We start from the raw sequence: 23929 nt of genomic DNA, 5'->3' as shown, positions 1-23929 counted from the left end.
GGGAGAACAAACGGTCATCACGTGGGTGACATAGCAAAAACCATCTGACCTTCAGTCAAGTACTCACTCTCAGCTCCAGGAGGGCGTAACGACATCTCCTGTTTATTTTGATTGGACAAATATCGTGTGAAATACGTGACAGCTCCTAATTGGCCCCATGGCTGCTGAGAGGTTTTTTTACACCCTTCCCCTGCCATCACACTCCCCACCCCACAAACACAAAGCAACCTATTGGCTTCGTTTCAGTAAACACGTTTTTATCCTACCAAGTTGATTATTTTTACCCAAACACCAAGGACGTGGTTCAACAATGCCACGAGTGTGGACGTCATCTTGAAATATCTCCCCACTCGTATGGCTCAATCTTCAAGTGTGTCCTCATATAGGTGAGAACACAATCTGCTGCTGGGGGCGAAACATGGGGGGGGGGGGGCATCACGTCAGCAGTTTAATACAAGAGGGGCGTTTCCACATATACAAATGATGAACTTCAACTCGTTACTTTTTAAACAAGTTTTTTTTTACAGTTTTGGTGACTGAGGTTTAACGCATTTAACCTCCATAACTAAATTTTTTACTGGTGGAAAAAAAAGGTAAAAAACTTGAAACCCACGACCCAATAGGACTAATGTGAACTCTAGTAATGTATAGTCCCACGGTCAGGTTATACTGTATTTTTTCATAATGGAGAGGGTGCGTTAAGAATTGTTTAACTTCAGGCTCAGTAGCTAAGTTGTAACCATTGGTCAGGGCGTGACGCTCAAATATCGCATTTTCAGACTCATATATATATATATATATATATATATATTATATATATATATATATATATATATATATTGATTTATACAATCGCTTTCACTTATAACACTAAAACTGATCAACTGCATCCGTATCACCTTCCATCTCTATAACATATACATCCCAAACAACACCACCCCCCCCCCCCCCAAAGATTTATTCATGTTCAATATTTATTACACTTTGTTGTAGACCAACTAAAAAAACAAACGCACAGATTCAGACATTATGTGTTTATTCATTAGACCCATACCAAAAATATAATTCCTTGATTTACAAAAGCAATTATAATCAATGAATTCTAAAACATAGGAGTAAAGTAAAAGAATATTTCACGAGTCTCATCCGATTGGTTGCATATGACACTACAGACAAATCTATTGCTCACATCCTACTGGATCTATCCACTGGTCAATACCTACATGGGCCAACTTGCCAGACATATGTTTGGATCTTAATTTGTTATTTAAGTTTGTTGGTCATAGAATAAAACAATATTCAAAACATCCTAGTCATAGTACTTGATACAATTGTGTTTTAAAATTATTTTAAACAAGCATATTGTTTATTTAATATTTAACTCTTTCAAATTATTATGTAGTGATTAAGTTTTATTATTAGTAATCTTAATTCTTTTTCAAAATCGATGCCTAAATAATGGCCTAAATTTTAAGCTAGTTAAGAACATCATCTAATTATTGTTTCAACATAAGTTTATATAAATCTAACTATCAAGTAACTAGCTGGAAAAATAAATTATGTATTTCTCTACTACCACCATTTAAAAACTGAATTAAATTTATTGGAAGCGAACTTGGCTGAGGCTGATATCACCATTGACGGTCACATGGTCTGTTCGTTGAAATGGTTGGACTCTGTGAGCAAACTCTATGAAATGTTGGTTGTTCACTGCCACCTGTCCGTTGTAAGACAAATTATATTTTATAATTTTTATTTGTTTGTAATAATAAATTCAAAAGACTCTCATTATTTTATGAACTCACTTTTTAAGACATAAAAAAAAAACGAAACAAACCTTAAAACAATTTGGCTCAGTCAGGATTACCAGCTCAAAGCTTGTACCAGGTATGAAGGGGAAGTGACTCTGTTGTCTTTCCTCTTGTCCCCATGATCCATTCTGCTTGTGATTTCTGACCACAAGGTTCCTCTCACCATTAAAATTAAATCTAACGTCAAAGTGAAGAGAGATGTCAGATGCATCACTTGGGCCACAGATCAGGTTGATGGTGAACCTTGTAACAAAAAACACAGATTAACTACACATGGTAAGACTTAAACAAATGAGAGGGTTTGTAATCAAACTAATTTTACAACAGAATGCCATACTGTTTTCAAATTTAGATGCAGTTAGGTCGCTGTAATATACCCAAAATAAACTAATGTCAGTAACTTTCAAAAAATCTTTTTAGAAACTTGCCTCACTTTTGACATATTTACTTTTAAAGAATAAAAGATTATTTTTTCAATTTTAACAGAATTTTAAATTTAAAATAGAAAAGCAATGAAATTAAAACACATGGAATTTTTTTTTAATGCCGCCTTACTTGTTTGCATTAGGGGAAGGAACTCCTGTGATAAAAATCATCTTTCCAGGGTACAGTCCCCCTGGGATGGAAGTTGAAAATGGCACAGGCTGGAAGAGAGAATAAAGTTAACTATACAGCAGAGGCAAGGACAAACAGTTGCACAAATACAGAGGTAGACAAATATAAAGAGGTCATAAATATTACACTTTAATACATTAATGGACATAAAAAATATCTACTTTGTTTTAAACATATTCAATAAAAAAATTTAAATATTTGTTGTTTTTTTTTAATACAAATAATATTTTTGTTTAACGTAAATAGAACAATATTTAATTTGCATAATAGTTCTGGGAAATGTTCGGATTAGCTAAGCACCTAAATATGAGAGTAAATAAGTTGTAAATGAAAACTTACAGGATTGTGTATGGGAGCAGCTGGAGCCGCATACTGTGTAAATAAGAATTGCTGGTCATTTACAACAAACAGAGAATATCATAAGACTATGTTATAAGCATACTGTAATAAAATAAGTCATTTGAGATATAATGTAGCCTATTTTAATCATAAGACTATGTTATAAGCATACTGTAATAAAATAAGTAATTTGAGATGTAATGTAGCCTATTTTAATGAATTTGAACTTACTCCTTGAGCTTGTGGAAAGTTTTGGCCCATAGAATACTGAAACAACAATATGGAAAACTTATTTAATTGAACTTAATGTAGTAGTTTTGGCCCATAGAATACCAAAACAACAATATGGTAAAACACTTGTAATTGAACCAAATGCAGCAGTTTTAAAACTTAAATCTCTGTATAGCCCCTGCATACAATTTAAACCTGGACCAGATGACAAAGTTTCATCCAGAAATTAAATAAACTCACTATAAAGATTAGTCTCCCCTTGTTTTACTTAGGCATCCAATAAAAATACTTGTATTGTTTGGTTTAGAAAATATGTTAAAACAGGGGGAAAAAATTCTAATTGTTAACAGTAGCTAATGTGTATTATAATGAACAGAATCTAATTTTGGGATGAGAGATCCATTATTAATATGCATATCATTTTAAAAGTTGACAAACAAACTAATTTTTTATGACATTAAAAACTTGAAAACAGTTTGGGCTAAAATTAGCCTTATAGACTTACAGATTGTCCTCCCAGTGGTTGGATTGATGTGATTATACAGTCCCCTGCAATATGGAGAAACTGGACACTCTCTTTGGGAATTCTATGATTGAAGTTACAAAAATGGTCGTGGTTCACTTTTACCTAGATAGATCCAAAATAATCAACTTTGCACTGATTATGATTTTATATTAGATCTACTACATATTTTAATTATATAATATTTTAGGTATTTCCTTTACACATTTTCAGTTTATGAAATATTACATTATAATGTGTGTTTTTCTCCTTACATTTTATCATTTTATTACATAAAAGGGTGATTACTCTCGTTCAAGCATATTTATACCCTTAACTTTAAATACTTAATTTAACCAAATGGCTTAATTAGAACTAACATTAGGCCAACTTGAGTAAACTTTTGATACAGCTAACATCCAAACAGTCTAAAATATCTACCACCCAGTGTCAAGGCCATGTCAGGCTCACCTCATACCCCTGTTGAGTGGCTTTGATGTAGATTTCAAAACTGTGATCTCTCTTGAATGGCATCCCTCCATTCGTTTCCTCCCCACCCCAGTTCCCAGCCTGCTTGTGATTCCTGACCACCTTCCCATCACTAAATCTGGGGTTGAAGTGGAGAGCACAATCCTGGTCTAGGTTAGCTCCGGTGCACAGGTTGATGCTGAATCTGGGAGGTAAAACAACACTCAAGACTCAAACAAATAATGGGATTCAACAGTGGTGATGTCTCAAGGGGAAAAAATGTAATTGGCAAATGGGAATGAGTTAAGAAATAGGATTTGAATTCACCTCTCAAAGTTTGGCGCAGTTTTCCCTGTAATGACAACCTCACTGCCCACCTGTACTCCACCTGGAATGTGACCTGAATACGGCAGAGCGATCTGGCAGGGGAAATAATTCAATTTTACGGGAATTGTTGGATACATCATTTTTAACTGAAGAAAACCTAAAGGTGGATGAGAGGATGTGTAACCTCAGTTTATGAGGTCGGAATTTTTTTTTACGAATCCCATCGAACTGGTTAGAAACTTTCAAAAAGTATGTCGTCATATTTGGATGACTTGCTGTATTACTGTAAGCTACTGTCATATACCTATATCTAACAAAAATCTAATGAATGATGACGAATACCTGAGACATTCATCGTAATTTCACGTATGAGGTAGCAAAAGTATCTTGCATATGATAACAGTATAGTGTATAGCAGCCTAATGAATTTCTAAATACTCGTTACCCTGGACTCATGAATGACGTCACGCACCGTCACCATCCAACTTTCATCCCCCACAAACCCGCCTCCAGCCGAACGATGACGTCATGCCATGAATGTTAAGACATTCTAAATTACACGAACTACCACGTCAATGTTTTAAAACGTTTTAAATAATTATCTCACGTGTGATGTGTCGATACTTACATTGTTTCCCATTCCTGTAGAAAGACAAGGATAGTCCTGACAATCAAACAAGGTGGATGCACAAACTCTTGATAGGCTAAAGATTAGACATTCAACTTTTTAATTCAAACGTAAGATCAGGAAGGGGAATATCTGATAAAAATCTTAATCAAATCTGCAACGAAGCGGAACGGGAAACGGTTTGAAGTGATTTTGCTACGTTTAGTAATCAATGTTGCCACACGGAGAAACTGTATAGAAATCAAGGATGGTAGATAGAGGAAATATGTGGGGAGCAATGAACTCATGTCAATGTTGGATTAGGGCCGGGTCAAACATAGGCCTAGGTGTCTCATAATGAGATGGTGGGAGGACAACTCGTACCCCGGCCTGGTAAAGTAGCAGTCCGTGTCTGACTACAGGTAACACGAACTGCGCTATTGGGGAGGGGGGGGGGAGCTGGGGTCCTCTAAATGACGTCACATAACTTGAAGAGTGTGTGAAAGGGGACAGAGACTTAAAATGAAGATGTGCAAACTATGTTTGGTATTTCCTAATCAAAATTAAACAGATTATTTCGTTAGAAGAATGGTTATTTTTGCTCGATTTTTAGCGTCTTATAAGTGGTTGTTGTTTCGAGAAGCTGGGGAGGGGGTAGAGATGAATGGCATTTTGTGCAGTCTTGTATGGTCCCCTAAGCTAGAAATTGTGTGTATGGGCCCTTTCAAATTTAATGACAAGACTCCAGTGAAAGTCTGAGAACAGAGAGAGGATTTCAGTCAATGCTATAGCTTGACTCACCAAAATTTTAAAAAAGTTTCGATTTGATCTGAGGCTAGCTCATGTATGTCACATGACGTCAGTATGTGTTTGATACCACTTACTATGTGACTTGTTCCCCACCCTCCCCGCAAATACGCTTATTAAATAATTAAATTAGTTTTAAGTTATAGAATGATTTTTCTGGCTTTGATTGCGAAATAGTTTACCCTATGCGAACACATATGTTCTTGCTCATAAAGTGGATTTACAATTAGGTATATAAAAACTTTTCTGAACCTGGAATGATTTAACTACTTAATCTTTTCAGGAAACCAATACAAAAACATGTTCAGTACGTATTAGAAACATGCAATAAAAATATTCAACAATAAACACAAGATATATATTTAAAACATTCAAGATGTTTCTTACATAAATTACATAAGCTAGATTTTTTTAAATAGTGTCTTAAATAACCTGGCGATTAAATGCACACAACATCGGCTATTTTTTTTTAACGAAAAACAAAAATATATCAAGTTATTGCCAGTTAAAGTGAATAACAAACATCCACAGAACATCCACAGTTTTGATACTTACATGATAGCGCCCTCTACTGGAATGAAACACCTTCACTGAATACAAATGGACAGAGCGGTGTGTTTTCCGTGACGTAGGCGGTTGAAAGGTCATTTTGATTTGTATTGAAATCTTCGACACTGAATTGGGATGACAAATATGTATGTGAGGTAACCTGCAAATAGAGATCCTTTTATTCACACCAGTTTTGTAATTTATTGTTGAATTATAGAAAAACTGCGAATATCTTCTGCTATGAAACATATAAAACGAAGCAGGTGCAGTGGTAGATTATTGGTTTGTTATACTGTGTTATACGGGTGGGGCTGGATGGTGGAATAGATTTATAGAGCAGTGTTATATATTGGTCTTCATTCTTATTGTTGCAAACATGTGCTCATAATAGAATAGCAGGATAAGTAAGTTCGCAAATAGAAGGTTGGAATACATAAGTTGATACAACTAACTTTTAAAAAAAAGCCAATATAAATCTATGAGGCAGTTTTAAACACACAAAAATAGTTTTGTTATCGAAAATGAGTGCCCGCCCCTGAACTGGGCTGTTTCTATTGATGGGAGGTAACAACACTTTACCAAAAATGTAAAACTTTGTCATTTTTTTATGTGAAGATTTATAAGTTTCTTTGGGTAATAACGTAGGCAGGTTTTTAATGGCGATGCTATTTAAAATGTTTAATATGTGTGTGCGTGCGTATGTGTGTACGTGTGTACTCCACGTACACAGACACACGTAGGCTACATTTTCTGTATGTAACCCACACCTACCCCACACCTCCCCTAACCCCCCAACCCCCGACTACGCCCTGACTAGGCGGCAGAGGGTCACATAGAGCAGCTGAGCCAGTTGTTCGTGTTCACAAATGAAGTTTTACAAGGACCGCATTCGTTGCTGTACTTGTTGGTTCTGTTTGAACAAGATTTGCTGTGCTATCAGGTGAATGGGGATCAGAGGGTGCTTTTACGTGCTACAGCTAGGTGTAATACCAGGCAGTAAGGGGGGGGGTGAGGGAGGAGTTAAATGTTTCAATTATGTATATCTCTACACGGCAATGTGTATAAGGGGTGTCTAACCTTCTGGTGTGAATCATGTACAAAATTCTCCGGTTGGATATAAACATATATAACATCTTATACAGTTTAAATTGCAATGTTTATTAACATACACACACACAATCCATCTATTCCTAATCCTAACTGCCTAACTCTGCTGTCCTATCCTTTACTTCTACTATGTCGACATATATGCCAGTCCCAACAATATCTATATTCTAACACTCGGCTTTCTGATTCTGCTGTCTTTTATCAAGGGCACTTAAAGTCGCACTAACTGCTTACTCTGACGGAAAGTCCACCCCCCCCCCCCCTTTATTATGGTAACATCAAAAGAGTTTCCACTTATGTTACAAACAGTGTTACTTTCAGTCTTTCAGGCTTTTTTTCCGGGGGGGGGGCACTTAAAATTATCAGGGGGGGGGGGGAGGTGGCGGACTAAATTTTCCGGGAAGCGGTCTTCTTCGGGGAAGCTCCGCCATCCCCCCTCCCCCGAAGAGATGACCAGAAGAAACTCTGTTTACAACAGGTTCCTCCAGGCTGTCATATTTTATTTTTGTTAAGCTTTAACTTCAAGCTAAATAGGCTACATAACAATTTTACATCAAATTTAACTATGATGTAGGCTACAATTAGAAATTCAGAATTAAAAAGAATAAATGAGTTTAGTGCAAATGCATATTATTAGGCTGAAAAACTAAAGTCACACGCCGTTACTGTAGGCTACCTCGGCTACTTGACACCTTAACTTTTTGGGAATAACTGTTTCTATATGATACCGGTAGCCTGCAATGCTCGTTACGGTAAATTCGTCATAGAGACACTAAATTGTTAATGTTATAGTCTACACTCTACACTGTAGGGAAACTCAGAACTGTGTTGATTGAGCGTGGTTTTACTTGACAATGATCCACGAAAGACACCATTTTCACACCGTTCAACTGTGCACAGAGGCTCAGAAATCAGAGCTATCATATTGTATGGATGCTGATGTTCATAATACCATAACTCACGTGGGGCTAGATAAATCCATCATGGCTGCCAAGTGCCAGACATTACCTCCAGTGTTTCTTGAAGGGGGGGGGGGTGGACTTTAAAAAATTCATTACAAAGGGAAAATACTCAATTAATACTTTCAGCAAAAGCATCCCAGCATGGTAACATCCCTTAATTGAAATGAAATAAAACAGGGGAGGAGGGGAATGTCAGACTTCGTTGTGATTTGGAGGGATAGAAATTGGCACCAAAATTGCATGAAGTCGTGTAAGGAAGACCTCTAGCCTACTGAATAGTTTTTTTTTGTGTGTGTGAAATAGCAATCACCGCTTAGTTTGCACATTTTAAATTACTGTTCAGTGTTTTGAAACCTTCACAGCAAATGTTAATTATCTTATAATCTTCATTGAATGTTGATTTTATTTAATATCTATTAAATGCCCTTAATAAGTAAAACGATTCTGCGAACGTTTATTTACTAACCTATACTATAATTAATTATATCATATCAACTTTTATAAACGTTGATTTTCGTTTCGTTGCTTATTTGAATTGTATTTTTAGCTTTGATAATAACATTTATCTGGCATGATTAGCATTTATTGTGCTTTGTTAATAAAATTAAGTTCAGCTAAAGATCCAGAGAGTAAGCAAAAGTAGATTCTAGATTCTAGATCTAGTTTCTGTGTACAAGTCTACAAACATCAAATAACTGAGCTATTTACAACTGACTATAGGTCAAAGGTAACGTAAAGTTTTTCCAGTTTACAGTAAAGTTTAGTTTACACTTACACATTGGCCTCTATTCTAATCTTTTGCGTAGTTCTGTGTTGTTGTGGCAGTACTCAGTTCAGACTACTGCACTCAACTGCACTGAATCCCTGATTGTGATTAGTGATAGATTCTACTATTCAGAGTCATTAGAAGAGAATCTAGTTAAATGTATTAGAATAAGTAATAGATCTAGATCTGGTAGTAAGACTAAATAGCTGCTGAGTTACTGAGTGCAGTGAGTTGAGCTGGCTTCTCAAAGTACTCACTCAGCGCTCTACTTATTAGTATTACTTAACACTACACTGTCACAGCTTTTGTTATGAATTCTAGATCTCTACTATTAGATCTAGTGCTAGGGCCTAGGGCTTCTACTAGTCTAGATCTAGCTAATTTTTAAAAAGCAGCATTTGTGTGCAACGCCCTAGTCCACCAAAACTGGTCTCTTGATCGAACGCGATTCAAAAAAAATAAAAGATATTATCAGGTCTTGTGCCTTATGGTTTGACAATAGTCAACGGGGAAGGGGGGGGAATCATCAAATGTAGTGTGATTTAATAATTTTCACATCTTTTCTGTTTTGTCAAATAACTTCTGTTGGGTGGCACTCTTCAGGAAAAGTTCTACCTTTAAATTTAAATCATTTGTAAGACTTCCTTCACATTTGTCAGAAAATAGCTTACATTTGGCAACTGCATTATCTTTTTATCACTATTTTATAATGAGTCTTTTTTCAGTCCATTGCTGTTTAAGTGGACTATAGTTTTGTCAAGCCAGATTTTACTCTACTGCTAGTTCTAAGTTACTGTGGTAATGTAATTAATGTCTAGCAGTTTAAGTTAGGACCTACAAAACTTTTTATTTCAGTAGTTAGAATTCACAGTGCTTTTCTATTGTTGAATTCCATTGGCTCATCATTGTGCTCTTTCTAGATCACTGATTGTAATATATTGTAAAACAAAATTAATAGCTTATTCTTATTTCAACAGATAGGTCTACACAGTGAGTTGATTGAGGATATGTAGTCATGACAATAATCTTAAGTGTCTATAACTCCTAAAGCTACAGCAGTCTTTGAATGCCATATCATATGAAATTAGGTGAGTTTCCATAGTATGAAACCATCATTTCTATGTTTCTAGCTTTGCTAGAAAGTAAATAATATATCTTCCACAATTTAAAAGAAAAATGTTTTACTGTCTTTCAGTATTCATAAAAAAAAATTCAATATTGAACATACTGTTTCTTTAATTTTTTTGTCTTATTCCCTTCTAAGCAAATCAAAGAATGAAGTCTTGTATACCAGCCAAAGATAAGGATGAAGAAGAAGTAAACCAAGAGGTACCACAGAATGTTGTCCCTCCAAGTCAGTCCAATCCCAATAGGGTCCAGCCTTCAAGGCACAAAGAAACATCCCCTTTATCATGGCAACCAAGATTTCCTTCAAAGAGGATTTCCCAACCCCCACAAACCCCATCCCTACCCACTGCCAAGTTGAGTGAACATCACAACTGGCAAGCAACTGTCAATACTGTACATGAAAGAAATGCTGTTTTGTTCAACAATCCTCTAATGGCTGATGTCTTTTTTACTGTGGGCATCAGTGGCACCCAGAAGAAAATTCCTGGCCACAAAGTGATCTTAGGTTCTGGCAGCTCTGTCTTCTATGCCATGTTATTTGGAGGCTTGGCAGAAGAGGTTAAGGTTATGGAGATAAACATACCTGATGTTGAACCTGCTGCTTTTCTTAATTTGCTCAGGTATATTTCATTAATCTTTCTTTTATCAATTATATATCAAAGCATACATTATCGTTAATCATGTTCTAAGTGATTATAATAATACATAATTTCTTTTTGCATTTTCAGGTTTTTATATTGTGATGAAATCTGCATTGAGGCCGATACCGTTTTAGCTACGCTGTATGCAGCAAAGAAGTACATTGTTCCTCAGTTGGCCAAAGCTTGTGTTCGTTATCTAGAGACCAGTCTAAGCGCCAAGAATGCCTGTGTTCTCCTCAGCCAGGGCAGGCTGTTCGAGGAAGTTGAGCTGATGCAGCGCTGTTGGGAGGTCATTGACGCACAAGCAGAAGAATCATTACAATCAGAGGGCTTCACTGACATTGATAAGAAGACTTTGGAAACCATCTTATCTAGAGAAACTTTGAACACTAGAGAGCTTTGTATATTTCATGCAGTTTGCAAGTGGGCCAAGGCTGAGTGTGTTCGTCAAGAGCTTGATACAACTCCCCAGAATCAAAGAAATGTTCTGGGAGACTGCATCCAGCTAGTAAGATTCCCAACTATGTCTCTGGAAGAGTTTGCCAATGGCCCGGCTCAGTCTGGCATCCTGTCCTTAAAGGAATGTCATGATCTGTTCTTGCATTTTACAGCTCTAAACACACCAAAGCTGCCTTTCAACAAACTGAACAGAAAAGGACTGTCTCAATACCGTGTTCATAGGTTTCAATCTTCTGCTTATCGGAGCAATCAGTGGCGCTACAGGGGCAGGTGCGATAGTATTCAATTTTCTGTAGATAGGAGAATTTTCATTGCAGGATTTGGCTTATATGGATCTAGTAACGCAGCTTCTGAATATAAAGTTAGTCTGGAGCTCAAACGTAATGGGTTGGTTGAAGGTCAGTGCAGTACCAAGTTTTTGTCTGATGGATCCAGCAATACTTTTCCTGTTCTGTTTGAAAGCCCTGTGCAGATAGAGCCTGACACTTGCTATACAGCTAGTGTGATTTTAGATGGGAAGGAGTTGAGCTACTTTGGTCAAGAGGGAGTTGCAGAGATTCAGTGCGGTAAAGTAACATTTCAGTTCCAGTGTTCCTCTGACAGCACCAATGGAACTGGCGTCCAGGGAGGACAAATTCCTGAATTAATTTTTTACTGCTAGTTCTTATTATTTCTTACCTGCTGGCTCTACCATGATTCAACTAAAACTATTATCTATATATATATAATTCTCTTCTGGGAGCCGTTAGAAAACAAGCTGCAAGCGCGCGCCTTGCAGTCCCCTCTTTTCCTCTCTATCGCTACCACCCCCACCCCCCCCCACCCCTCACATAGTCAGGTGAGTTGTAGTTCACGCTAAATGTTTAGTTTGGTGACGGCTATTAGGGGCAGATAATTCAGTTTGAAACTATTTTAAACTTAGAGGAGGTAACTAAGAGGAGGCTGCTTTCACGGGGGAGGGGGGGGGGGGGAATGGGGTTTAGTGTTTTAAAGCAAATATTTTCAGTGGCAGCATTGGTACTGTCGAATTCACAAATTATGAATTACTGAAAAGTAGAAAAAACAACTAAATAGCGGCGTATGATACACCGCGGGTCGGCTCGTTTTAATTATTTTATTACTATTTTTATGTAATATTTTACTAGTGTTTAAACCATTTGAAAATTGTATCCTGTATAAGTGTAAATAAAGTACATAAATAGGGTGGTGCAAACCAAACAGCCATATCACATTTTACATTTTATTTAGTCACCACCTAACTTCTGTCTGTTTTTGTTTACTATGATTGCATCCAACATTTTTACAATTCACAAATTGGTGCTGCTTGAAATTCATGGTAACATCTCCATTAGGAAATTGTTCCCCCATATTTGAATTATAAAGTACTTGTTTGTCATAGTTTACTAGGGATTATGTATTTTTAGAAATCCTGTTGTAGATAAATACTTTATACATTTTGCACTTTTAATGTGAATTTTACATATTTTCTTTACTTAGATTTAATGTACATATATACAAGTAATTCACTTTATCAAATGAACTATTATTCTTGATTAAAAGCAGTTTATTTATAGTGGGTGCATGTGATACTATTTTCCAAAACATGTAAAATAAAAATTCATAAGTCACATAGCCATTGTATAGCTACCCAGTTCTTACACAAGTGATCTTAACAGGTCAGTATAGTAGAAAATGTTGATGTGAAAATGATCTAAGCTGGTAATGTCCAGTGTAGACATTTTGAGTCAATAGACAAAAATAAAATATCAACTGAAGTGTATATCATATGCTATACATCATGATCAAAAGTATAAGAAAGTAAAATGAAAAACTTAATTTGTAAATATAGAGCTGGAATCATCTGTTGAGGTAAGAACTATTTATTAAACCTCAGTACCAGAATTGGCAACACTTAAACTCTTATGTTTTGATATTGATGTGATATGGTTGTATGTATGTGTTGTATGCACAAAACTGCCTGTATTATAATTATTTATTAATGAATGGCCTGATGTGATAACTACCTAGGGTTACTTAACTTAGTCTACTAACTTACATTGGTTTTGTAGGATCCGTAATAAAATACTGCTGTGGTAAAAGTATGAGCTGTTTTCATTCATTATAGGTTTACCTTGAGCATTCTTTTGTTCCAACTGTTGTGTTTACACTTATCACTTTCATCCTATTGTTTATCCGTTAAATTAATGACATCCAAAAAAAATAACATTTTAAACCCTGTCCATCACTTATGTTAAACACTAGCTCTGCTGTTTAAATGTGTTCATTCAGTATGCAGAAAACTTGAAATTGTGTATTGATAACCCATGTAGAACACGTGAAGCAAATAGATCTCAAATCTGAATTATAGAGTTCCCCATGAACGTGAAACCCTATCCCCCACCCCATGTTATGTAAGTATCCACACATATCTCACATGAGTTGAAGCCCCTCCACAGTGAACATTAGATGACCCCCTACTGCTGATTACACCGAGCTCAAATCTGTCTAGCATAACTAATATAAGCAAACAGCACAACGGCATCGTTTCCTCTAATCAACCATCTTGTTGTTTTAAACCTATTAGTTAGCACTTACGTCCAAGTTAACTAGTTGTGTAGGCAAATATTGGATGAAATTCAGAGCACAAGGAAGAAACACTATTGAAACAGAAGAATCGTAAGCCTGTTTTTGGTTGCTGTACACGTGATTACACAACTATTAAATATATTAATTTTCAATGAGTTAATATATATAATTAAAGAAACTAAGTAATAAAGCACTTAACAATAGTTATTTAGTGTGTAAAAACGCATTTAAGGCCCACTGTATGACCCCATTTAGATAACCATTTCAATTTTATGATTTGTTTTAAAAGCAGTAGTCTATCAGAAAACAAAATCCATATACTGTGTTCTTTGTATGCTAGTCATCAGTAGCTCTCCAAAAGCAATTGCACTTAGTTTAATTACCCCTTTTCACAAATTAAGCATTCTCCAATAAACTTACCTCCCCTTCTTGTCACGTTCCAATCTCACACTCACCGCTTTTACCCTCCCACCTTTCCCCGCGTATCAGGAAATACTAATTTAGCTTTATCAATAGAAATACATAGTTAAAAAAAATACTTTTAGTAGACTACTTTACTTCATCTATTACTAATTGGTGAACAAACATGCTTTTCTATCGTTTTTTATTTCTTTTGAAAAAACATTTCAGTTGTTAACTCAAAGCAACAGATTACAGATGTCCAATATTTGACAGCTCAAAAACTTCGTTAGCTAGGTTAACAATAACATTGTGTAGGCTCTATTTATCAATTTCTATAGCAACTTGCAAAAAAAAAAAAAAAAAAAAAAAAAACGCCATTTAAAAGGCGAAATAGCGGCTGAAATTTAGTTTTCTAGCACTGCTTTTTAAAATGCAAAATTATGTCGTCTCACTTTCTGACTTCACGTCCCCATCGGCACATAATTCCGACTTCCCAGGTAAAAACAAAAAGCATTCAAAGTGGACTAGATCAAACATCGTTGACGAAAGGTGTTAGGGGTCGTCCATAAATAACTTCACACATGTAGGGGGGAAGGTGGGGGGGGGGGGCCGTAATCGTGTGAAAGTGTGTGATGGGGGGGGGGGGGGTCTGATGGTGTGACGTCACACTTTCGCATTATAAAAAAGCAATGTTAGAAAACGAATTTTAGCCGTTATTTTGAGTTTTAGAAAACTGTTTTAATAAACTGTAATAGGTTGATTTAAATGCTCTATGTTGACAGAGTTCAGACAAGATTTTGGAAGATATCGTATTTGAAGAAAAATTCAACTGCAATTTTGAGAGGGGGTGTAGGCTGAGGTGTGATGTGATTTTTTTTGGAGGTGGGGGGGGGGGGGTGGGCTGGATTTTTGTGACGATGAGTGACGGTGGGGAGGGGGAGAGGTAAAAATCGTCAAAAAAGCGTGACGTCATTTTTGGACATTTATTTCTTATGGGTCACCTCTAAAAACGCCATACTTTTAAAAACAATTTTTACCTTGCCATTCCTCATTGTTACATTTGGTCATAAAAAGCAACACGTCCCTAAAATAATGTCCTCCGAAAATGGCACTTTATTTTTTTTAAAAGAACGTGAAATAACGGCTAAAATACGATTTCTAACGTGTTTTTTAAATGCTTAGTTGTCGGCTATATCAGCATACACACCCATATGCCCAGTAGATTTCAGTAGAACCTTGCTTTAAATGTTTAGTCCGAAAAAAACAACAACCGTTGTTTCCCCCCCCCCCCCCCCCCCCCCCCCCCCATCCAGCCTCCAATATCCTCTAAGGTCTTTAATATTTCATGAAAACACGAAGGAACAACAAAAACTTTAAAAATAAATTATGAGAATTTCAAAACTTACATTTTGTCCAGGTATTTTGGTTAATTTAGGCATATCCAACCATTGTATGATAAATAGCAAATATAAACATGAAGATATGGCAATGCTCTATTCTATTCCTACACCATATAACACAATGTAACTAAATTATAAACCGACCCTTATCATTTCGAGCTGTATGGTATATGCAAAAAACCTTAGTAAGCCTTAGTTGACGAGTTCTTGTTTCTTAAATCCTCTGCTTTTCTTTTTTGTGTCCATTACTTGGTCCATTTCTTGATCAGTGTTTCTTCCAGACTTTTTTCTCCGGGGGGGGGGGGGGGCACTTAAAATTTTCGGAGGGGGTGGATTTTTTTCTGGGGGGTATATATCTTCCATATAAATTTCATTTCGTTCGGGGGGCGGGCGGTAGACATGCGGACACTGTTAAAAGTATATATTTTCTATATAAATTTCCTTTCGAAGAGATGCTTGGAAGAAACTCTGTTCTTGATGAATTATGATTGGTCCCTTATAATAACTTTTACGCTCTAACCTATATTGTCCTATATGTGCGGTTAGTAGCATCTTTATACATTAGATGTTTGTTTTAATTTTTACATAGACTCATTTCAATATAGATCTAGTCCATTTTTTATTGATCTGGTAGAAGTCAGTTTACTAGATCTCTATGAATGTAGAATCTATATTCTAGATCTAGGTCTCGCTGGTGAGCTCATTAGTAAAACGACGAACTGATTATTGAAGTAAAAGCAACATTGCGCATGATCTTAGAAGTTGTTGCATGTGTACTTCCGGTGTTTACTTCCTTCGATGCCTGTCTTTCATTTTTTACAAATTTTTCTTATTAAATTTAAAAAATACCAATAAAGAATCTTTTCTGTCCTCAAAACAAATCAACAGTTTTAGACTTAACCTATTATCCTTTGCAAGTATGTTTTTCTATTATTTGTATTGCACGATATTGATTTCAATATTAAGAAGGAAAATGAGTCAGGTTTCGTTTGCCGTTTGGAACTGCAAGTCTGCAGTCTTCTGTTTTTCAACTTTTTCAGTACAGTTGTATTGACCCGTGTTTTAACATTGTTTTTTTAGGCTAGTTAGACGTTAAAATTCTATTTTGGCTAATCAAAACTATTTTATAAATAAAAAATGTCTATTAAATGTTATTTGCCATTTGGTCTAGAGATCTAGATCTAGAATAGATCTAGTCTAAAGATCTAGCTAGATTTAGATAAAGTAGAAATCTAGATTAGATCATTGTCATTAGATCTAAAATCTAGACTAGCTCATTAGCTGCTAGACTAGGTAAGCTATTGGTTTACTTTTAGGTAGATCTAGAATCTAGGTAAAATCAGCCGACACTAGATCTACGTGAAAGAAAGGTGACTCATTAATAATAATTAATATGCCTGTAAAACTCCATTCTAGCATATTTTATTCCCCGCTTCACGTTCACCTCCAGTTGAGCGTATTTTATTATAAACACAACCGAAACACACAAAAATGTTAGGAAACCACCAGGATTAGAGCTAGATCTATTTATTTTTTAATATAAGCCTTATCATCTCATTTAGATTTAATCATAACTATCTTGATTTTGTAGTTTTTAAACTCCCATCGGATATCTTAACCAGAAATTAAAAGACGAGTCTTCTATTGATCTTTCATTAAATTTAGAACATTATTGTTTAATAATGCATCAAGGCAATCTTAATAGCCTTTAAAAATGATCTTTTTTCTCTGTTGTATCGTTTTTATGCTTAGGTTAGCAATAAAAAAATTTGTACACTTTCAGACCTTGTGTATAAGTATAATGCAACTAATTAACTTAAATTTTGTTAGTATTTATCACACATTTGTTAATGAAAGCTGTGTAATAATTTTTGGTTTGTTAATTCATTTATTTTCAAACTTGTTGAAGTTAGTACAATTATTTTAACATATATCAGTGTGAATTAATTCTGCTTTTACGTTGTAATAAAATCTTGACAAATAATTTTCTTTACTTAAGGCTAATATTTTTATCTATACTAGACAGAGATTTAAGTATAGTTGGTTATTTAGTTAAGTAGAGAAATGTTTGTGTAACTACTGATAATTTAAAAGCTTACTTGGATTTTTCAGAAATGTTAGATGCCTGGTAAACTGGTGATTCAAGATCTGAGGAAGAAACGCAAGGTTACCAATAACATGGCAGAGGGAGGTGAAATGTCAAGTGGCTCTACCAACGATGTATTTCGTATGGAAGAGAGACCTGAGCATGGCATGAAGGTTTTACAGGGACTCAACAAGCTCAAGCAAGATGGAATATTATGTGATGTCACACTCATTGCAGAAGGTTAGTTTTCTGTTCACATGAAATTGTCTAGGCAGAATAAAAATAGTATGTAGGCCTATTAAAAGTATTTTACTTTTTATTCGCACATCTTTGTTACATAAATAAATGTATGAATTGGTTATAAAATACCATTCTAAATGAAAGTTGAAAGTGTCCTGTTTCTTAATAAAACAATTTTGTTTTCAGGAACAAGGTTCAACTGCCATCGAGTTATCTTGGTGTCTTGTTCTGATTATTTTCTCTCTATGTTCACAAGTGGTATGCGTGAATGCAACCAAAAGGAGATTGAACTGAAAGGTATAACAGCAAAGGGCTTAGAGAAGGTGATTGAAGTAGTATACACATCTACCACCACCTTAGAGGGTGATGATATTTTTGATGTCATTGCTGCAGCCACACACTTGCAAGTCACGCCAGTCATTGAATTTTGTGAAAGAAACTTTTTAAGCGGAATGAACACAACAAATTTCTATGATTTTATTAACACTGCTAAACTTTATAGCATGCAAAATGCATTGAAACAAATAGATGTCTTTATAGCAAGAAACTTAATGCAGATTGCAAAAGAGAACACTTTAAACCTTCTCACATACGATCAGATGGTGAGCTGTTTAAACAGTGACAAATTGTGCTTTCGTGAGATGGATATTTTTCACATTACCTGGGAGTGGTTAAGAATGGATCCCAAACGCTTGTGTCATGCTCCAACTTTGATGAAACTCATTCGTTTTCCTCTTATCAACCCTGCTGACCTGGTTCACCAAGTACAGAGAGTGGACTTGATGATGTCCAATTCAGAGCTGCGTCAAATGGTATTGACAGCTTTAAACTACCATGTTGTTCCACATTCACAACCCTTACTCAACACATCTTCCACTCGTCTACGTTCATATGTGGAGAGGCTGGTGAGCGTCGGTGGTAGGGAAATACATCCAAATCCTTGTCTTCACGATGAGCTTTTGGTCTTTGATTCAAAGATAACATCTAGTAGTTTACTCAACAGACAAGAGATAGCCACGTTGCCCAGTGCCCTCAGCCACATGCAAGTTTTGGTGTACAACAACTTTTTGTATGTCTTGGGTGGCTGCACAACACAGTGCGCTCATGGCGAGTCCGCGGTCAACTCTGTCCTTCGTTATGACTCTCGTTTTGACACTTGGTTCCAGGTCTGTCCTATGTTGAACAAAAGAGCTTACTTCTTCGCAGGAGCTTTGAACAATAAAATCTACTCTGTTGGTGGCAAATTCAAAGACGGCAGTTTAGCCACAGCAGAATGCTATGACCCAGCTGAGAACACATGGGAGCTGATTTCCTCTATGCCCATGTCCTATCATGCCCATGCTGGAGCTACATTTGGAAATCACATCTTCATCTCGGGTGGTTACTCAGGCAACCATTTCACCCCAGACATGCAGAGATATGATCCCCTAGCTAATGCTTGGGAGGATATGGCGCCCATGCTTACACCACGGGGTTGGCATGTCATGTGCGCATCTCATGACAAACTGTTTGTTTTCGGTGGTTGTAATCTGAATGTAAATCAACAGGCTCAGCCAGTTATGCAGTCAGAATGTTACGATCCTGCAACTGACCAATGGACCATTGTGGCTCCATTGTCCATATCCCATAAAGAAGCATCATGCGTTGTTTACCGGGACAATATATATGTGCTTGGAGGCTATAATGTACAGACAAAGACTGGACAAAAGCTAGTTAGCAAGTATGATGTCTTCTCTGGAATCTGGGAGACCGTGGGAGCATTACCTCGAAGTCTGACTGGCGTAGGCTACTGTACCATCAAACTACCATCTTATGACCCAGAAGAGCTGCAAGCTGAAGCTGATTAACAAATTAAGAACTGTAAATTAAAATAAAATTATTGTGCATATTCATCCAGTGGTTTAGTTTTGTAAGTTGTTTAAACTCTTTCACTGCAGATATTAAGCTTGTAGTAAGTGAACGATGTACTTTTGAACTCTGAACCTGTCAGTGTGATATGAATTAGTTTTACAGATCTGGCATAACAGTTGGCAGCTGGAGAAGATTTTGTCCTTGATTGTCTAACAGTTAACATATGGCCCCATAATTATGTTTGTTTACTCTTTACAGAAAAAAATGGCTTCTCATTTTGTAGTCTATTAAGCACTGGGAGATGAAAAATAAAGAATAACATCATTTTGAACACTGTAGTAATTTGAATATTGGAAAAAATATCAATGTATTTCTTTGGAATGTTATTGGTTCTTTTTATTGGGGAAAATCATTTTAAAAAGCAAATCCGCAAAAAGGTTTTAAATTTTCAAAGTTTTTTAAATTGCGTTTGTTTTAGTGTAAAAAAGTATTCAGTTAATATTTTTTAGCAACAAACTTAATCTTTCTGTTTTCACAATATTTTAGAAGGGAAAATAAACAGATATCAATGTATGTTACCAAAATAAGTTTTGGGTGGTTTTTTAAGATTTAAACTTTGTTTGTTATATATCTGTACAGTTTGGATAGATTGTTAACATCCATCATTAGTTTAGTTTTGTCAACAGAACATTGCATTCATTATATGTCTTCTCCCTGGACTACCTTACTGACATCTTCATCTGTACATTAGCATAGCTACCAATGTTGCAGAGGGTGTTTGCATAATGGCTAACTTATTTTTGTCTGACCAAAATATATTCACTCTAATTTGTCTCAACAAAATCATTACAATAAATAATGAAACGGTTTAAACTGAATAAGACAGTACATCTACAGACTAAACAATGTCATTTGATTTAATAAAGTAAGTTCCAAATTCAAATAGTAAAAATTAGTTTTGACTTCTAAAGTGTTTTACTTTCTTGCTTTAGTACTAGGACAATACAAATAAAAAGGAATAACATTGCATATTTTTATGGAATTAAGATGGAAGATTGAGCGTTAACAGCTTTGAAAGATCCTCAGGTAAATTTGTTTTACATTTCTGAATGTCTAAGTCCAATGCTGAATAGTTGTTATGATTTTGAGAGGTTAAATAAATATCATTCTGAATAAATGTTACGATACAAATTGTACTCAAATGATTGCCGGCGTAGGTGTTACTTTTCTATGTGATTTTAAAATTATTGGCTCTTCTTTTTGTATGTTTAAAATTCTTTGGGGACTAAACAGTAGTTGTTGTATTTATACTGGGCTATGTTCTAAGTCATCTGTTATAAATCTGATAACATAATTTATTTATTGAGTTTTGTTGTTTTCTGAAGCAATTTATTTAAATTTCCAAGTTCTTAATTAGTTTTACTGCTTTTTGATGCTTTGAAAGTTGAATGAAAATTATGATGGCTTTTTGTGTAAGTAGTTAGCTCTTTAACGTTTTGCATTATGATTAACATGACAAATGAAATATGCATTTTATTACCAATTTGAACTTGAAATGATGTTCATAGAATAATAAAGTGTGTATCTCTGGGTAATCAAAATAACTATTTTAGATCCAAATATGCTGCCATCCACTTTATTCTTTAAAAGTTCAATTTTTTTAAATAGAACTTTGTGACCTCAATGTAAAGTGTATCATAAGTTTTTGTTGACTTCTCTACTCCAAAGACAGACAAGAAATCCTTGCAGAGCAGGATTCCATTTCTTTTTCCTGGCCTGGTAACAGATTCCATCTTCTTGCTATTGCTTATTTGTTCATTCACTTTTTTAGGCCCTCAATGTACTGGTTCTACATTGTTTGATTTTGTTCTTTATTAGCATCATATTTTATCATCAGTATTTAAAACTTGTGTTGCTGAGCCCCAGTGTGTGATCAAATCAGCTTGATAACTATTTGAGGGGAATCAAGTAGTAAATGTCTAGCAACCAGAAGTCACTAGACTTCACTCAGAACTACAAAATGCCAGTTAACTTCAATAGGGAGACCAAATAATAAGCACTGAAATTTTGAATTTAAAAAGTCTTTGGAGGCGATTGCCTTCTTTAATTGTATACATGAGCTATTTTATGTACAATGCATGTGTTCAGTTTTTCAAAAATAATTTGTTTACTCTTAAAAGTATTTATCTTTTTTTTTAAATCTCTTATTAAATTTTTTTGTAAGTATAATTAATAAATACTTACAAATCTTATGACAGTAAATTCTCCACAAAATGATATGATAATTGAATATTTTAAATAAACGTATAGTTTATAGCAGCATTAGGCTTTATATAAAACAATTTTCATTTTAAATCTAAATAGAGAAAAAAAAAACTTCAAACCAAAGTGTTTCTTAGATGATTGCTAAAGTCTAGTGCTTTAGGTTAAGAGTTTCTGAAGTTACTTTAAGTTAACATTTTCATACTCAGATTAAATTTTAGGGAGAACTTAGTGTTCATATTTATTGTACTTCTTGTTAAATAAAATAACAATTTATTTATGTGCCATGACAGGCCTGTATTTACATTAGGCTTGATTATAAAATGTAAACTGAACCTTAATTTAAAGAATATAAAATACTAGAATAGCTAGCTGAGAAGTTGGAGCAACTTGTTATGGCTGCAAGCCCAAGTAAAACAGTGTGTTTAATAATTGGTTGTTGACTTGAAATCATAATGATAAAGTGATATTTATTTATGACCTTCACATGTAGATAATTGTCATCAATTCTGTCGGTTGTTTCTTGATACTTTGTTTTATTTTATTTGACATCTAATTCCTTATGAAACAAAAGTGAACTTTTAATTTAAAAATCTCATCAATTTTACCTGCTGAAAAATTCTAACTAATAATTAGTCACTAACATACATTTAAACTAAGTTGAAAACAAATATTAAACAAAAATATATAACCTTTTGAGTATGAATTGTTGCAAGATTCTTTCTGGATTAAATTTTTTTTTAAATTTAATGTCCTTCATACCTGGTAGAAGGAAGTTCTAGTTTCATGTGGATTTAGATTTTTATTTTAAAAAATTGTAGTCTCTTTAAGTTGTGCAGATATTATGTACATACCTTTTTTTTTAAACCTGCTGTTGTAAATAGCAGGTATTAGATGCTATTTACGCTAAAGTGTCTAAAATTGTAGAAGAGATATGTTAGTTTTAACTAGCTGGTTTATTTACAAAGCCAGCAGAAAAATTAGATTTGTCCTTAATTATAAATAACTGTTTTAATATAAATCCTGTTCAACAAACATCATGCAAAGAAGTCAAACAATATCTGTGTAATAATTAAGTTTAGAATGCATGTATAGATATTTCTGTCAAGCTTTAAGCCTTGACAATGTTCTTTAGAAGTGCATAATTGACTAGCTAGCAGCAGCTTTTGTATTGTTCTTTGAAAAATTTTGTTATTTTATATATACTTGAGAAGTGTTGAATAAGTTTTTGTGTACTGGTATTTAATAAAAATTGAATCACTCAAATTTTCAGTATAAAGACTGATTCATGTTTGTGTATTTCTCCTTGAAATACAGGGTTTATATTCTTATAACATTTAAATCCTTCAACTTTGCAAGTAGTTTTTATAGCAATAAGTTGATGAAAAATAGAACAAAACTAAAAGTGAACCATAGTGATGTTGCTGTCTCAGAGCAATTTACTCTGGAGATCTCTTTAGTGTCTCCATCAAATGTTCTGGTGTCAGTTTCTTATGAGGTTGCTTTTACTTAGCTACTATTGTGATTTTTTAGCTGATGGAAACCTTGAAGACATTGTAACATGTACAGTAATACAAATTTTATGACGAGTGAAAGTAAATAAATGTAAAAAAAAATTACTTGGGAATTACATCTGTTTTTTTTTTCCAGTCACATCATTTAATTACTGGAGAACACAATTTTTTAACACAAACGAAAGACTGAGAATTATTTTGTAGCAACCTTTTGTGGGCAGACATGGGTTATTATGTTTTTTATCTTACTTCTTAACTTTCTTTTTTTT

At 34.8% G+C, this 23929-nt stretch overlaps 3 protein-coding genes across 3 annotated transcripts; 2 read left to right on the top strand and 1 right to left on the bottom strand.

The window, feature by feature from the left end:
- Positions 1–1036: 1036 nt before the first annotated feature.
- Positions 1037–4933, bottom strand: LOC131947502 (galectin-4-like). Its single transcript, XM_059308720.1, has 9 exons — positions 4922–4933; positions 4294–4385; positions 3970–4171; positions 3502–3624; positions 2997–3032; positions 2766–2816; positions 2367–2455; positions 1838–2054; positions 1037–1717 (listed from the first exon to the last, which is right to left on the bottom strand). Exons 1-9 carry the CDS (start codon positions 4931–4933, stop codon positions 1601–1603), a joined length of 939 nt encoding a protein of 312 aa, XP_059164703.1. The 3' UTR covers positions 1037–1600.
- Positions 4934–10047: 5114 nt separating this feature from the next.
- On the top strand, positions 10048–12027 carry LOC131947518 (BTB/POZ domain-containing protein 6-B). Its single transcript, XM_059308747.1, has 3 exons — positions 10048–10179; positions 10356–10839; positions 10948–12027. Exons 1-3 carry the CDS (start codon positions 10158–10160, stop codon positions 11978–11980), a joined length of 1539 nt encoding a protein of 512 aa, XP_059164730.1. The 5' UTR covers positions 10048–10157; the 3' UTR covers positions 11981–12027.
- Positions 12028–16486: 4459 nt separating this feature from the next.
- Positions 16487–23401, top strand: LOC131947517 (kelch-like protein 9). The gene is made up of 3 exons (XM_059308746.1): positions 16487–16624; positions 17820–18033; positions 18220–23401. Exons 2-3 carry the CDS (start codon positions 17829–17831, stop codon positions 19878–19880), a joined length of 1866 nt encoding a protein of 621 aa, XP_059164729.1. The 5' UTR covers positions 16487–16624; positions 17820–17828; the 3' UTR covers positions 19881–23401.
- Positions 23402–23929: the final 528 nt, after the last annotated feature.

Source organism: Physella acuta, unplaced genomic scaffold, assembly GCF_028476545.2.
Source record: "Physella acuta isolate Inbredline_101_S28 unplaced genomic scaffold, ASM2847654v3 ptg000596l, whole genome shotgun sequence".
In the NCBI taxonomy this organism is placed as follows: domain Eukaryota; kingdom Metazoa; phylum Mollusca; class Gastropoda; family Physidae; genus Physella; species Physella acuta.
The sequence above is the reverse complement of the archived record's forward strand: the minus strand, read 5'-3'. Positions and strand labels throughout refer to the sequence as shown.

What these genes read in the sequence shown, in the direction of transcription:
- LOC131947502 (XM_059308720.1), bottom strand. An exon ending in ACTGCGCCAAACTTTGAGAG is followed by an intron (nt 4,172 to 4,293) that starts GTGAATTCAAAT and finishes TTTACCTCCCAG; the next exon opens with ATTCAGCATCAACCTGTGCA. An exon ending in CTGCTCCCATACACAATCCT is followed by an intron (nt 2,456 to 2,765) that starts GTAAGTTTTCAT and finishes TCTCTCTTCCAG; the next exon opens with CCTGTGCCATTTTCAACTTC.
- LOC131947518 (XM_059308747.1), top strand. Translation starts at nt 10,158, where the DNA reads ATGCCATATCATATGAAATTAG. An exon ending in GCCATATCATATGAAATTAG is followed by an intron (nt 10,180 to 10,355) that starts GTGAGTTTCCAT and finishes TTCCCTTCTAAG; the next exon opens with CAAATCAAAGAATGAAGTCT. An exon ending in GCTTTTCTTAATTTGCTCAG is followed by an intron (nt 10,840 to 10,947) that starts GTATATTTCATT and finishes TTGCATTTTCAG; the next exon opens with GTTTTTATATTGTGATGAAA.
- LOC131947517 (XM_059308746.1), top strand. Translation starts at nt 17,829, where the DNA reads ATGCCTGGTAAACTGGTGATTCAAGATCTGAGGAAGAAACGCAAGGTT. An exon ending in TGTCACACTCATTGCAGAAG is followed by an intron (nt 18,034 to 18,219) that starts GTTAGTTTTCTG and finishes TTTTGTTTTCAG; the next exon opens with GAACAAGGTTCAACTGCCAT.